This window comes from Copadichromis virginalis, linkage group LG4, assembly GCF_057382275.1.
Source record: "Copadichromis virginalis isolate Kocher_CV1m ecotype Utaka linkage group LG4, C_Virginalis_male_GT1.1, whole genome shotgun sequence".
Classification (NCBI taxonomy): Eukaryota; Metazoa; Chordata; class Actinopteri; order Cichliformes; family Cichlidae; genus Copadichromis; species Copadichromis virginalis.
The window spans coordinates 22367412-22381045 of NC_140621.1; the positions used below are offsets into that span (position 1 = coordinate 22367412).

The window sequence follows — 13634 nt, forward strand, 5'->3', positions numbered from 1 at the left end:
TTGAGAAAGAGAAGAAAGAGAAAAAAGAGAAGAAAGAGGGAAAGGAAAGTTTAGAATACTTTAAGAAATAGTGCAGCTGTTACGATTACAAATAACCAAATGCAGCATTTGCTATAAACTCAATGCATCTCACCAAAATCAAACTGCCATCGCTCAGAATAGAAAGTCAGAGCACCTCAGTGGCAGAGAGCCTAGAGTCTGGCTGGTGTCCTTATTTCACCCATTCAATCTCAGTTCACTATCACTATCTGTTGAAGGCATAGTGTGTTTTGTCTTGTTTTATCTTTAATTTTATTTGATAGTGAGAGACAAATGTAGGAAGTAGGCAGGAAGCTGACATGGATTAAAGAGCTTGGTTGGAATAATAACCGAGCCCATTCAGTTGAAGCTTTTTGTCCAGTTTTAATGTGAAATGAGAAGTGAGAAATAATGCACTTCAAAACATCAACAATAATCATACTTACCAGAAAAACAGACTCTTAGTGACACTGAAAGAGAAAAAGCAGAAGCAACATTAATTCATGAAATAAGAACATCAAAAATGATTTCAATTCACGGACATTATACTTGTTCATAGCATGAAATGGCACGCAACTGTAAAGAGGAAAGAATTCATTAGTTTTTATGTTTGTCATTGATGCCTCACAAGTTTTGAGGCAGAGATTTTTGCGACTGACCCTGTTATGTATGTATTTCCAAGAGTTCATTTTTCAGGGTGCAAAATATAGGGAGGAGAACATTTAAATCAAACATGCAAACCGATTTACTAATGTTTAAGACACACAGTTTACTGTTAATTGCATCGATATTTAATTTTTGCGCTTGATATCGAAATGAACCTGACCACATTTAGAAAACAGCACGACTTTTGTAAATCACTGTAAAACTAACAAATTCTTCTTGTGGCAACTATTTGGGGATTGCGCTCACACCCTATTTTGCAAGTTGAGTTAAAGAAGGGTGCTAAATACAATGTGAGAGTTTATTGAAGTGGCAACCAGATGTTGAAAGACACCATTTCAGCCCCATTTGCAGTGAGCAGTCGAGTTAGGCAAAGAAAAATGTTGTCCCAGTTTGTTTAATCTTTGTGATGATGACTGTAAAAACTGGGTGCAGGGTTGGCAATTTGCTAGTCAATCATATTATCTATGGAGATGGTCTTGTGCTCTTTAGTCCTAGTGGTGCTGGTCTAGAGCAGCTCCTTCACATGTTATGTTATGTTGTGGAACATGACATCAGATGTAATGCCTGCAAGCGTACTGTCATGATTTGTAAACCAAAGAGGGCAAACACCAAAGATTTCCAGAGTTTAAACCATCAGATAATATAAGGTCAGGTATGTTGGATATCTTATTAAAGATCAAATGACAGACAATGACATTTATAGGGAATGTCTGATGATGTATGCACAAGTGAACATCCTCTTATGTAAATTTAATGCATGTACAGACTTTAAGGCACATCTGTAGGTGAATTCCAGGAAAGCAAGTTTACGGAAACTTCATGTAGCGTATAATGACGCCATGAGCTTATTATCGAAGAGACCAAGATTGTTAAGTGCAAGTGAGATGTATGTGTTTCTATGGATTATGAATGAGAAATAAACAAAAGCTGACTGAATGGACCTCCCTCCTTGAAATTTTCATCATCACATTATCCTTTATAATTAAGTGAACTGACCAAATGACCATGCCAAAAAATACTGCATGGGTTGTAAAGAGCAAAACTATTACTTCCTTTTATTGACGTCTCCGCAGTAAAATAAATGCATCTCATACCTGCAGGGGGAGCTGAAGAGCAAAGCCAGCAGTGCCAGTCCCACCAGTGTTGCTAGTGTTGAGCGCATCCAGTAGCTGAGCTGGCAGAAGTTACAATACTGAATAATAGCTATGATGACAGCACAGCAGATGAACATGGTAAACTAGGAAAACAAGAGACAGAACACAATATCAGTCAAAAAGGTGTAGATCATACTGTAAACAATACTAACTACAATACTTCTTACATACTGCATACAGCAGTTAAAGACATAATTAACGATGAAGTAAGACAAGCAGAACTTGATCAAACAACAGTAGCAGTATTTAATACTCTAAAGATCCCTTTTTAAAAGCATAAAATAAACATGAAATTTTAGTTCACCTGAATGGAGTGATGCATGTCACAAGCGACATGGGAGAATACTGCCACAGCAGGCAGGGACACCAGGACAGCTCCTATAAAGTGGCGTGCTATCCAGCCTGACATGGCCGTCATCAGCACTCGAGTGCAGGTCAGCACACTGTCCAGATAAAAAGCCATCCTGGAGAGAAAAGAAACCCAGAAAATGATGACTGATACAGATGACATGTGAGAGATTTTATAGTTTTATGTGTTCTCATGTGATCCCAGCTTGATTAATAAACTGGCTGCAGATATAATTATTAAAGGGCTGATTTATATATGAAATAGATGGAAACATTTCCTCTCTCTTTTTGTTTTAGGGTCTATACATTTTCTTTCTGCACAGATTTTACCTGTAAGTCCAATATTAACCATGCCAACATTTTTTTCTTCTGTCTCTCCTCCTGGTCATCTTTTAAATATACTTTGAGGTGAGCAAAGCACCCACTCAATTCTTGCGTTAGACAAGTTCCAAAAATCAGCTTGGGACTTAGCCCTCAGATGGGTTGTACACAGCTTGAAGATAAGAGTACCACTGTCTCTACTATCTCTTCCCTCTTAAAAAGAACAAGGAAATGATAAGGACCATCCATCCATTCTCCTCCACTTATCCTTATCAGGGTCAAGGGGGAAAGAGGTAGGGTACAGCATTGACAGGCCACCAGTCTCACGCAGGGCCAACAACCTATAATGCCCCAATGATAAGGTATTACAGAAAATCCAAGCGTACCAAGAATTCTTCTCTCAACATACTTGAGAAAGAAGTAGAGATGATGTGTGCACATCTAGGCTGCCCTCACCTGGACCACACACCTCTCCTGCCAAGTCGGGAAGGCCCATAAGAGGCGTTAGTCTGTTGGGATCTTAGAGCATACTCACCTCTCTCATCCCCTGATGGCCAAACTTCTATCAGTCAACAAGTGTGGTGAGGACTACAACAGCTGGTGAGGGTGGTAGGGTGTGCTTACAGTACCATACGACTACTATCATGTTGCACTATTATTTCTGTATATACTATCTCACTGTGTTTATCTGTTCATTTCCATATTTCTTGTCTATTTTTATACTGCTGCCCCACCTAGAGCTGCTCAAAGTTTTGGTTTTTATTAACAGGGAATATAAATCTATTCTATTCTTTGTATTGCACTCCTAATTTAATAAAATATGTTCAAGACTTTCTGATAATGTCTGACTGGCTTGAGCCTCTCCTGCATTCAGTATCTCACCGTATGGCAATCAGCAGAGCCAGGACCTCCAAAATTGTGGCTACAGCTGTGAGAATGAGTGCCGGTGTGGATGGGTTCTGCTGGGTAACAAGCGGTTGAAGGAAACAGGCCAATGAAAGAGCCAGAAATACTAAACAGCACAGGAGCATGTCCAGGAAAGAACTGAATGTTGGGCTGGCAAATGTCTGCACCGCTGCTTGGGTCTCGACCTGGGAGGATGGGAAAAGAGGAAACAGAGGGCAGGAAAGAAAAAAAGAAAGAGTATAATCGTAAAAATATGCTTATTAAGGTAGCGTGAAGGGGATTCATAAATAAGAATGAGGTGTTAGAGGAAATCTGTCTTAATACTGGTGGTATATTAGGAAATTTAACCACAGAGCAACTACAAAAAAAAGCTGGATCCCCCTTGAATAGAATGAAAAAAAGAAATAAAAATTAATGTTACAAATTTAACAAGCTTCAATAAATCTTATTTGTGATTAGTTACATATTATTTGTTAATGAGACTGTAGCAACAGCAGCAGCCATGTCCTTAAGATGCACTTCTTATGATACACCAGCAGAGGACATCACAACCTAAAACTAAACTGCTTCTAAGGTCCTGCAGTGATTTCCCTTTGCCGCAGTCTTGAGCGGTCTGGTCATAACGCAGCACTATCGGGCTACCAGACACAGACAAAGAGGAAAACATGAACAAGCTAAGATAAATATATAGAAATTCAAGCAAGCATACTATGCGTGCTTATCTGAATGACTCTCAGATCTTAGCTAGACCAAAGGTAACTATGTTAGGCAACATTTCATCACACACAAACACCTACCTCCTCCTGGTAGCTTATCCGGTACGCAGACTCCAGGCTCTTCTCCAGGAAGGTGAGGCTCAGCTTGTTTATTGGAGGTTTGTAAAAATAGTCCTTCATGAGACTGCAAGAGACACACAAAGTTACATTTTACAAGTACTTTCAGCCATTTTCACACATTCACTGGAACCCTCAGCATTTTGTAGACAATGGAGGTGCACGTGAGAGCACAAATGTGAAATTCAGACATTGCTTTACAAATAAGATGTTAATGTTAAAGAAAAAACATATGTTCACAGCCTTCCCACAAATGTATCGTTAACTAAAGCAACTATAAACGCTGCTAAAATGTATTAATTGTTCAATTATTGCTTTTTAATCTCTCCTAACCAACTTTATAATGAATTCATCCAAGCCATCAGTGTGTTTATTAGACCCCATTCATAGAAGGCTGTTCAAAGAAGTCTTACCATTAAGTGCTCTATTTATTTTTACTAACTGGCTACCCACCAGAGGCCTTTAACTTTGCTTAAAAGTTGATCCAATTAGATTTCCAATATTCATATTATTTAAAAGATTCTCAAAAAGAATGTTGTAAATCAGTTATGTGATCATTTGCAGAGGAATGGTTAAATGGAATGGATACAGTCTTGAATTCACCATGGCACCGAAAAAGCACTAGTAAAGGTTACTAATGACCTTCTTAAAGTCTATGACTGTGGACATTGCTGTGTGTTTGTCCTCTTAGACTTCAGTGTTGCATTAAATACTGTTGATGACGTTGAACATTTTATGACTTAAACTAGAACGCAGCACTGGCATTAAAGGAAATGCTCTGCACTGGTTTGAATTATATTTATCTGATTGGAGTCTATCAGGAGCCAACACTACTCCTCTTTTATACTCTCTACATTGGCTCTTAATAGATTGTGTTTTATTATATCCTTTTTGGCTATTATGGCACTTAGTGTTCTTATTTATTTTAGTCATTTTGTGTATAACACTTTGTGATAGTCTATGAAAAGTGCCTAATAGATCAGCTTTACTTGTTTGTTTAACTTTACTTCTAAAAGCTTCCTGAAAAATGTTCTGCTTATCCAGAAGATCATATTCTCGCATATTTCCAGATTCCTTTCATTGGCTTCCTCTACACACAAACCTTGAATATACAGGCCACATCATGTCTTAAAGACCTCACAGTACTATGTTACCACAATGTGAGCACTTAACTATTAGACTTTAGCTTTCAGGCCCTCGTCTGTGGAACCAGCTCACAGTTTGGATTCAGGAGACAGACACTGTCTCTACTTTTAAGGCTAAAAACTTTCCTTTTTGATAAAGCATATAGTTTGGGCTGGATCATGTGGGCCTGAAGCCTCCCTTAATTATGTTGCTAAAGACTCAGTGTGCTGAGAGGCTTCCCATGATGCACTGACCATTTCTTCTTCATTTCGGTGCCCATGTATTTATACAGTACGCCACTACTGCATATTGTTAATGCTGGATTACCTATCTTCTTTGATAACATCTACAAAGTGAGCATCACTCCTCTCCCTGAAGTTCTTGGATCGCAGAGGTAAGAGCGCTGAATGATCCATCCCCATGGCTCCTCCGCTCCATGTCTTCTTCTCCTTCTCCTGCAGCATCTCACACAGTGACGTCTGGCTGTTGGTCAAAGCTTCTAATCGAGGACTAAGCAACCCGTTTAAAGCCTTGGGGTTGCAGCCTGCAGAAATCACTGGGGAGCACTTCAAATTTGAGGCATCCTGAGGTGAAGAGGTGAAAGAGGTACTCGACTTTACAAAGAAGAACGTGTGATGTGGCTGTGGAAATGGGTCAGAAATAGTATGAAGGAGTCTGAATAGGAAATATGAAAGTTACAGGCTGTGCTTCAGCTGCACCAATTTAAATGGTTGTCTCTGTGGCACAGTTCATCTGGGACCCATAGAGTTCTACTTCTTTGAACTATTTTTGAGACCTTTTTTAGCTGCCGGGTATGTGTAAATGAAATATCTCTATGTGCCCATATTTGCTAGAACCATAATGACAAAAAGTAGACTAGACTATGAGTCTTTCCAAATGTGAAAGTCAGACAAATAACATTTTGACTGTTTAATATTGTTTTCTCTGTTTTGTTAAGGTGGTATCAACTAGCTAACCTTGCCACTGTTGGTCTTGTGGTCGTCATGGCAGCCATTGTGCACCATGCCTTCTTCCAGGACCTGATCCTCCCCTGCTATCAGTGCCACGCTGCAGGAAAGACAGGGGGACTGTGGGGTGATTAGACGGGTGACACAGAAGGAAAGGGAGTAGAGAAGAAAGGAAGAGAATTCATGAAGTAAGTGACGCAGATCAAGCAGAGCATACGAGCTGATAAAAATACAACAAGATACGTCGGTGTGATGCAGCTTTGCTGTGAGGGCAAAAGAGCTAAAATGTGCCATTAAAAGGCAAAGCAGGAACGCTAACATGTTTTAAATTAATCTAACAAACTCTGAAACACTTATGATAGTATGTTTCAATGTTTAAAAAACAGTGATGGCAATAAAAGAGTTAACAAGTTGTGTGTAGGAGGTCTGCACTGGCTCAAGGTCTTTATTTTCAGGCGAGTGTGTCTGCGAGAGCGAGAGATCTGTGTGATACTTGTTGTGCTATGACTGACCATGACACAGAGAAGCACAAGGTGCCATAAAGTAGTACTGTGTAGCTTAAACAATGTAAATACAAAGAGATGGCAAATAATGTACACCTACTTGTCACATTAAAAACATGGAAACATTTGTGATTACGCCTGCCGTTCACGTTTCATCCTTTCACCTGCTCACAGTTATTAAGCTTTTTTTTTTCTAAGATGTCTTATCCTTCAGTGTGAGACTCATCCAGATTTGTGTGAGAGCTACGCTGAAGATGAAAAGCTGCAAATGAAGAAGTGATCAGTGGTAGGCAGACAGGTTTTGGCAGTACTTCCAAGGTCCCCTCTGCTTGAGTTAACTCATTTCCATACTGGGATGAGAAGCCAACCCCACCTTCCAGCCCTACCTCTTCTACCACTCACATGCCTTCCTTTTTTCTCTACTGCACCTTCACTCTCCACCTGTCCGGGTAGAGATAAAAGAGCTATGCAGAGATCGCGGGGTGCAAACAGATGATTAATTTGGGTGAATTTATGCTACAGCAGTAAAGGTTTTTGAGGCTAATTAATAAAAAAAATGATGTGTTAAGGGTTTTGCTGAGTATGTTATGGCGGTACAATTTTGGCAAATGTGAAAATTTCCCTTCAAGGCAGAAATAAGGAGAAGATCGGCGATGGACACACAGGTAGGTCCATAAGCGTGTGGACAATGACACAGTTCTCATAGTCTTGCCTCTGTACACCACCATAGGGGATTTTAAATAAAGGACCAAGACTTTCAGTTTTAATTTAAGGCGTTTAACAAAAGTACCGAATTAACTGTTCAGGAATTACAGCCATTTTTATACGCAGTCAGACAAACTAAAATTATTATGAATATAAAGATTGTTCTAATATTTGGATGAAAATCCTTTGCGGTCAATGACTGCCTGAGGTCTACAATACATGCTGTTTTTCTTCCCTTGAGATGCTCTGCCAGGCTTTTACTGCTGCTTGTTTATGTGTCTCTCTGTATTCAGTTTTGTCCTCAGTAACTGAAAAGCAAGCTCTACTGGGCCAAGCTCAGATGACTGTCTTGGCCATTAAAGAATATCCAATTCTTCAGAATTTTCCAGAATATCCAACACCTTCTCGAACCACCTGCCTGCTCACCCTCCTGTCAATTAGATTTTTTTCCCCAACACCTAACCAGTGGCTCACCCCACTGCTCGTTCCGCGCCCATCCCAAGTAAGCAACTCTGAAACATTCACTTAGCTCATTACTCTGGTGCTCGCCCATGCCGTAGACTGGAAGTAACTCTCATCTCTTCTCTCCTAGAGTTGCTGTTCTGAGTTACCAGAGACTCTTTCCAGCACTTATCCCTGTGAAAAAAACCTTCCAGTGCAATAAACTCTGAACTGTGAGCTGTTGTCTCCCGGATGTTGCTTTAGAGTCTATTTCACAGTTACACATTTCATCACTCATTAATCTTGGTTTCATCTGTCCAAAGAAGGTGTCTTTGAATACAGACTTTGACAATGATATGATTTACGTTTGTTAAACCTCATGAATTAAAGCTGGGAGTCTGCATCTCGTCACACTTCGCTTGTTTAATTTTTTTTAATCCACTGTGGGGTTGCACAAAGTCAAAAATGACCAAACTTGTGTCACCAGCCAAATACTTATGAACTGTATGCGATCAGCACTATAATGCTGCCTGCATTTTTGTTGCATAACTAATATGATTAGACAATATCTCTGTGTTTTTTGTTTAGATTCATACTCTTTAGAATTTAATATGCACTGAGGTGCCATGCAAACAGAAGCATATTTTATACAAGTGCACCAAATATGAAGCGGTAAATTAACAAATATGCTCAAGGTTAAGCTTATGTAAAAAATATGGATGTTTTGCATGGTGTGGATCAAAGCAATTCTGTTTTTTAGCTCCTTTAACACAAGACAATAGAAAGCTCAATGCATGCAAAAAGAAAAATGAAAATATTTATCAAAGCTCCTGATACGCCCACACAAAAACACAGAGCAAAGATGAACATCGAAGAGATTGTGACAGAACATAGAGCTCAGTGTTCTTCCTCAGGTGATATAGCTGTACAATGATAGATGAGCCCAAGAAAATATACTTATATATTTAACTACAAAGCTGATTCCCTTAGAGACAGCAACTTACCTTGGCTCTGTCTTGGGGAAGGGTGCAGGCCGAAGGGGCTCCATCAGGCGTGTGCACTCTGGACGTGGGACAGCAAGGATCTGCTTGCTCCGTCCCAGCTAATCCTATTTGGGAACAGGTACAGACGGAATGAGCCTCCATCTTCCTGCCAGAAATCAGATAGGTCTTTAGGCCTGAAGAGAGAAATGGAAACAAATAAAGAGAGGATGTCACTGACAGATCAGTTCTTATTCCCAGATCTAACTGGAAAAGGCCTGAGTTGGGCTTAGTTGTTCTTTTGTGGATAAAAGTATAGGCAGTTGTGGAGTTGTTTTAGGAGTCAGCAGAGGGTTTGTGGCCAGAATAAATCCCCACAGAGAATTATGCAAAGTTGGAAAATTCAAGTTTGCAGACATGATCCTTTTTTGTTTCCCTACACGTTTACAAAACTTTATCATCATTTTTGATGCATTTGTGCAGGTCTTTGCATTTCTGTCATTTCAATACACACAGTGTGAAAAAGACTAGCACTTTGATACCAAGTGACATCATCAGAGGCTGAAAAAGTTTACTTCTTTTACCAAAACTAGAAAAACCCCCAAAATAAACCAAAAAGAAACATTTCAGACCTAAACTAGTGGGTCACAATGTAATGGTTAATGTCCCAATGCTATATCTATCATTTCCAGTTGATATATACAAACAAGTAAAACTTCTTTCAAGAGTCCCATTTCCTGCCCACAATCATGTCTTCTTCATGTGAAAACAGCATTTTACGTTTTAATATTTGTCTAATATTTAAATGTTTTTGATGATCTGAAACATTTAAGTGTGACAAACATAAAAAAATAGGAAATCAGGGAGGGGGCAAACACTTTTTCACACCACTGAATTTCTCACCAATTCCCCCATAGCCCGAGGAAGGATTTCCGTATAGCAATTTCTGAATTAATTCCATTTCTCCTTCTTGATCTTCACCTTCTCCATAATGAGAAATGTAATCTTTCATATATGCGTAATATGGGTGCATGTGCATGTAAGTGTGGGTGTTCATGTATTCCTTTCCGCTGACCATGAAACAGCCAAATATTTGAACACCTGCTTCCTCCTGCCTCTATCAACATGTCCATTTCCATTACTCCTGCAAGTTATGTGTATTTGTATGCAACTCTTTGCTGTTGTGACACGTCATAGCCACACTAACAGGTTATCTGTGTTTGTCAGCAGCATAGGTTAGTACCTGCAACTGTGTGCTTAGCTACATAATTTAACTGTCAGTGAAGCTGCAGCCTCAGGCTCTGAGCATTGTATGCACTAAGTACTTCAGACAGGCCTGCCACTGGCTCTGCTAAGCCACCCTGGGGCTCCACTCTCTGACACACACACACACACACACACACACACACACACACACACACACACACAAACCACACGTATGCCACAAGGGAACAAAGTCTTAGTTTAAGATGAACACACGAATTAAGAAGCAAGACACAAAAATAAGAATGCATACAAAAAGATCGATGTACCGTTTATGAGACACTCACAAAAACAGCATCGCTAAACGCCTACACACTTAGTAAAACACACGTACACAAAGCAAGCAGAAGTATAGATGGATGACTTCACTGTAGCTGGGTGGATAGTCAGGTGGATGAGATTCAAGGACGGGAAATGAAAGCGGTAAACAGCAGTTACAATGAACCATTTCCCCGCATCAGTGATGCAGAATGGCACAGCAGATGAGGAGAGGCAGCAGGAAACTGAGGAGAGCTTTTGACTGCCTCCGAAAATGAAAATGTGCGAGAGTGAGTGTGTGAGAGTGACTGTGTGTCAAAGACAGATCCAGAGACACAAACACACACACACACCACTCGCACGCAGCATGACTGATTTCATTAGTTTGCTAATCAAATCCTACACTGCCTCCCATTATGACACACCGTCTTCTGCTTCTGCTGATGGGTCAACTAGGTTATTTTCCCCTTCTCTTTCTGCTTCTCCTGTCTTCTTTTATCCTTTCTCATCAGTATCTCTGAAGCAGAAATGAGTTCCAGTGACATGCAGTGTTCTCACAACTTCCGCAAGTCATCCTGGAGTGACGCAGGTAAAGTAGAAGATGCCTTAAATGACTTTGAGTGGAGAAATGTGGTGTAATTGTTGCCTTGCCTTTTTATTGACATTTTCACAACCCAGATCGGGAGCCTTTGAGTTAGAGAGAGTGCCAGATTTTCATTATTTATTAATATATTTATACTCTCAATTAATGCAAATCGCGCAGTAAAAGCAAAGGCGCCCGCTGAGTAATAATAAAACTGCATATTATGGGAACCAACCCAAATTCATCTTAACAGAAATCCCTGGACCATTTAGCCTCTATTCCCAAATACTGTGAAAGCTTATTAAAAATAATGAGGTATGTCAAGACAGAAAATGTGTGTAGCAACAAATTACTAGACAGAAAAGATAAAAGGCAGAGAGAGCAGGTTTGCCAGTGCAAAGAATATCGATCCATTATCACTCCACTTCAGAAAAGTCAGGGCGACACATATTTTTCTTTCTGTGCTAGAGCAGATGGTCTGTTAGTTTAGAAATTTAAAGAAGAGGTGATGCAACACAGAGGCAAACATGCTCCTATCCCGACACTGTTAAATGTGTTTCTAGCATCAAATTGTCATGGCTGTGTGCAGGCAGGCAGAGAGGAAGGACACAAAATGCAGGACTCTCGGAGGCAAAAATGAACTCGGAATAAACTGCTTTATTGCAGGCTGCTGATAGAACAGAAGACTAACTAAACTGGAAAATATAAACTAACAAGCAAGCAAAACAGGTAGCAGAACACATAGCGTAAGGGTGAGTAGATATTTACGACGCAACAGAGAACAAAGGAATCACAGGGCTTATATACACGGGGGAGTAATCAGGGAATGGAAAACATCAGGGAGACACAGCTGGGAGGGATTGGGCTAACGATCATGGCTCAAGAGTTGGGAGTTCGTCTTGTAATCGGAAGGTTGCCGGTTCGAGCCCCGGCTCCGACAGTCTCGGTCCCAAGGACACTTGTCCCTTGGGCAAGACACTTCACCCGTTGCCTACTGGTGGTGGTCAGAGGGCCCAGTGGCGCCAGTGTCCGGCAGCCTCGCCTCTGTCAGTGCGCCCCAGGGTGGCTGTGGCTACAATGTAGCTTGCCATCACCAGTGTGCGAATGTGTGCGTGAATGGGGGGATGATTGTGTATAGTGTAAAGCGCTTTGGGGTCCTTAGGACCAAGTAAAGCGCTATACAAATACAGACAGACCATTTAACGAGACAGGAAGCAGGTAAAACTGAACACACCGACACCAGACACGGACCTTCAAAGTAAAACAGGAAGCAAGAAACAATTTACAAAGATGCAGACCGACACTGAACTAAACCTAGAATAATAATCAATAATATAGAAATATACCAAAATATAAGAAACTGACAAAGCTGGGTCAAAATGACCCAGAACCGTGACACAAATTCAAATATTTGTTTGTTTTAATAGAATAAAATGTTTCAGTTTTGATGTGGCTAAGTTGTCTCTTTACCATTTTCAATTTAAGCCTCTATTTTATTTTTTTTATATTTTGCTTCCCAGGAGCCAGACTTACTTTTAATTTTAAATGTAATTTTTAAAAAATGGTCTATAGCAATAGTTCCTTGGACTGCTTTTTCACTCGTTTTCACTCCAGTCTTTGAACCATTTTCAGAGGAATGTTTTTTGGTTTGTTAAGCCACTTAACCCTGACCTCTGAAATATTCAAGCATAAAAAAGGGACCTAGCTAAAGAGGATGAACCAGTGTTGTGTTTAAATATGACAGATAACGTAGCAAATCTTTAGGCACTTTGCTACTAACAGCCTGACACAAAAATATCTTTTGTGAATATATTTTTGCCACAACAACATGATTCCCAAAGGATCATTAATAGAAATACAAGAGAAAGAGTTGAAAAGAAAAAAAGGCTGAGGTATGCCAAATTACAAAAGTCCTGGACTGAAAATCGGTGACAACAGGTCTGATGGGGTGATGAACCCAGAAAAAATGAATAAATAAATGAATGTCTTTAAAGGAGCCTGGAGAACTACTCCTGAAGACTGCTTAAAGAAATTAGAAGAAAGCTGCCTAAGTGAGTTCAGGCTGTGTTGAAGAATAAAGGTGCTTGTATCAAATATTGACTTTCAAGGTCATTAGAATTATACAAACCAACTCACACCTCCGATCAGCCAAAAGAGAAGAGGAGCAAGATGAACAAACTGCCCAGGCTGGCAAAGTTTCCAAGTATGTTATCAGTGTGGTCACACGAGATTTTATGCAGCTTTGTGTGCCTGCTCCTGACCACTTGAGGACAATCTGTCATCTAACCTTGTAGCAGCTGAAATTGCACTGTCAGCCAGTAGAGTATGGCTCGGATAAGCAGCTGGATACATAGCTCACTTCATTTAATAGGGTCCAATATCTTCATAGTATAGCTGCACTCTAAAGTCCTCGTGGCAGGATAAAAGGTCAGGAAACTGTGAGATCCAATTGATTCTTTCCTGCTGTGTAGGTTTCAGTACATCTGTCACTCTATGTACATTTGTTTGATAGTCTCTTAGGCAGGTATGTGATTGTGCTGGCCCTTCTACATCTCCCATGAC

At 40.1% G+C, this 13634-nt stretch overlaps 1 protein-coding gene across 1 annotated transcript in view; it reads right to left on the reverse strand.

Moving 5' to 3' along the window:
* adcy9b (adenylate cyclase 9b) overlaps window positions 1-13634 on the reverse strand; it is a 37724-nt gene that overhangs the window by 2293 nt on the left and 21797 nt on the right. The window contains exons 2-9 of the mRNA XM_085454238.1: window positions 8993-9165; window positions 6349-6459; window positions 5699-5955; window positions 4211-4313; window positions 3390-3598; window positions 2143-2302; window positions 1779-1921; window positions 465-488 (exon numbers count right to left, since the gene is read on the reverse strand). Coding sequence (XP_085310364.1) covers window positions 465-488; window positions 1779-1921; window positions 2143-2302; window positions 3390-3598; window positions 4211-4313; window positions 5699-5955; window positions 6349-6459; window positions 8993-9165 — 1180 coding nt within the window. The remainder of the gene's footprint in view (window positions 1-464; window positions 489-1778; window positions 1922-2142; window positions 2303-3389; window positions 3599-4210; window positions 4314-5698; window positions 5956-6348; window positions 6460-8992; window positions 9166-13634) is intronic.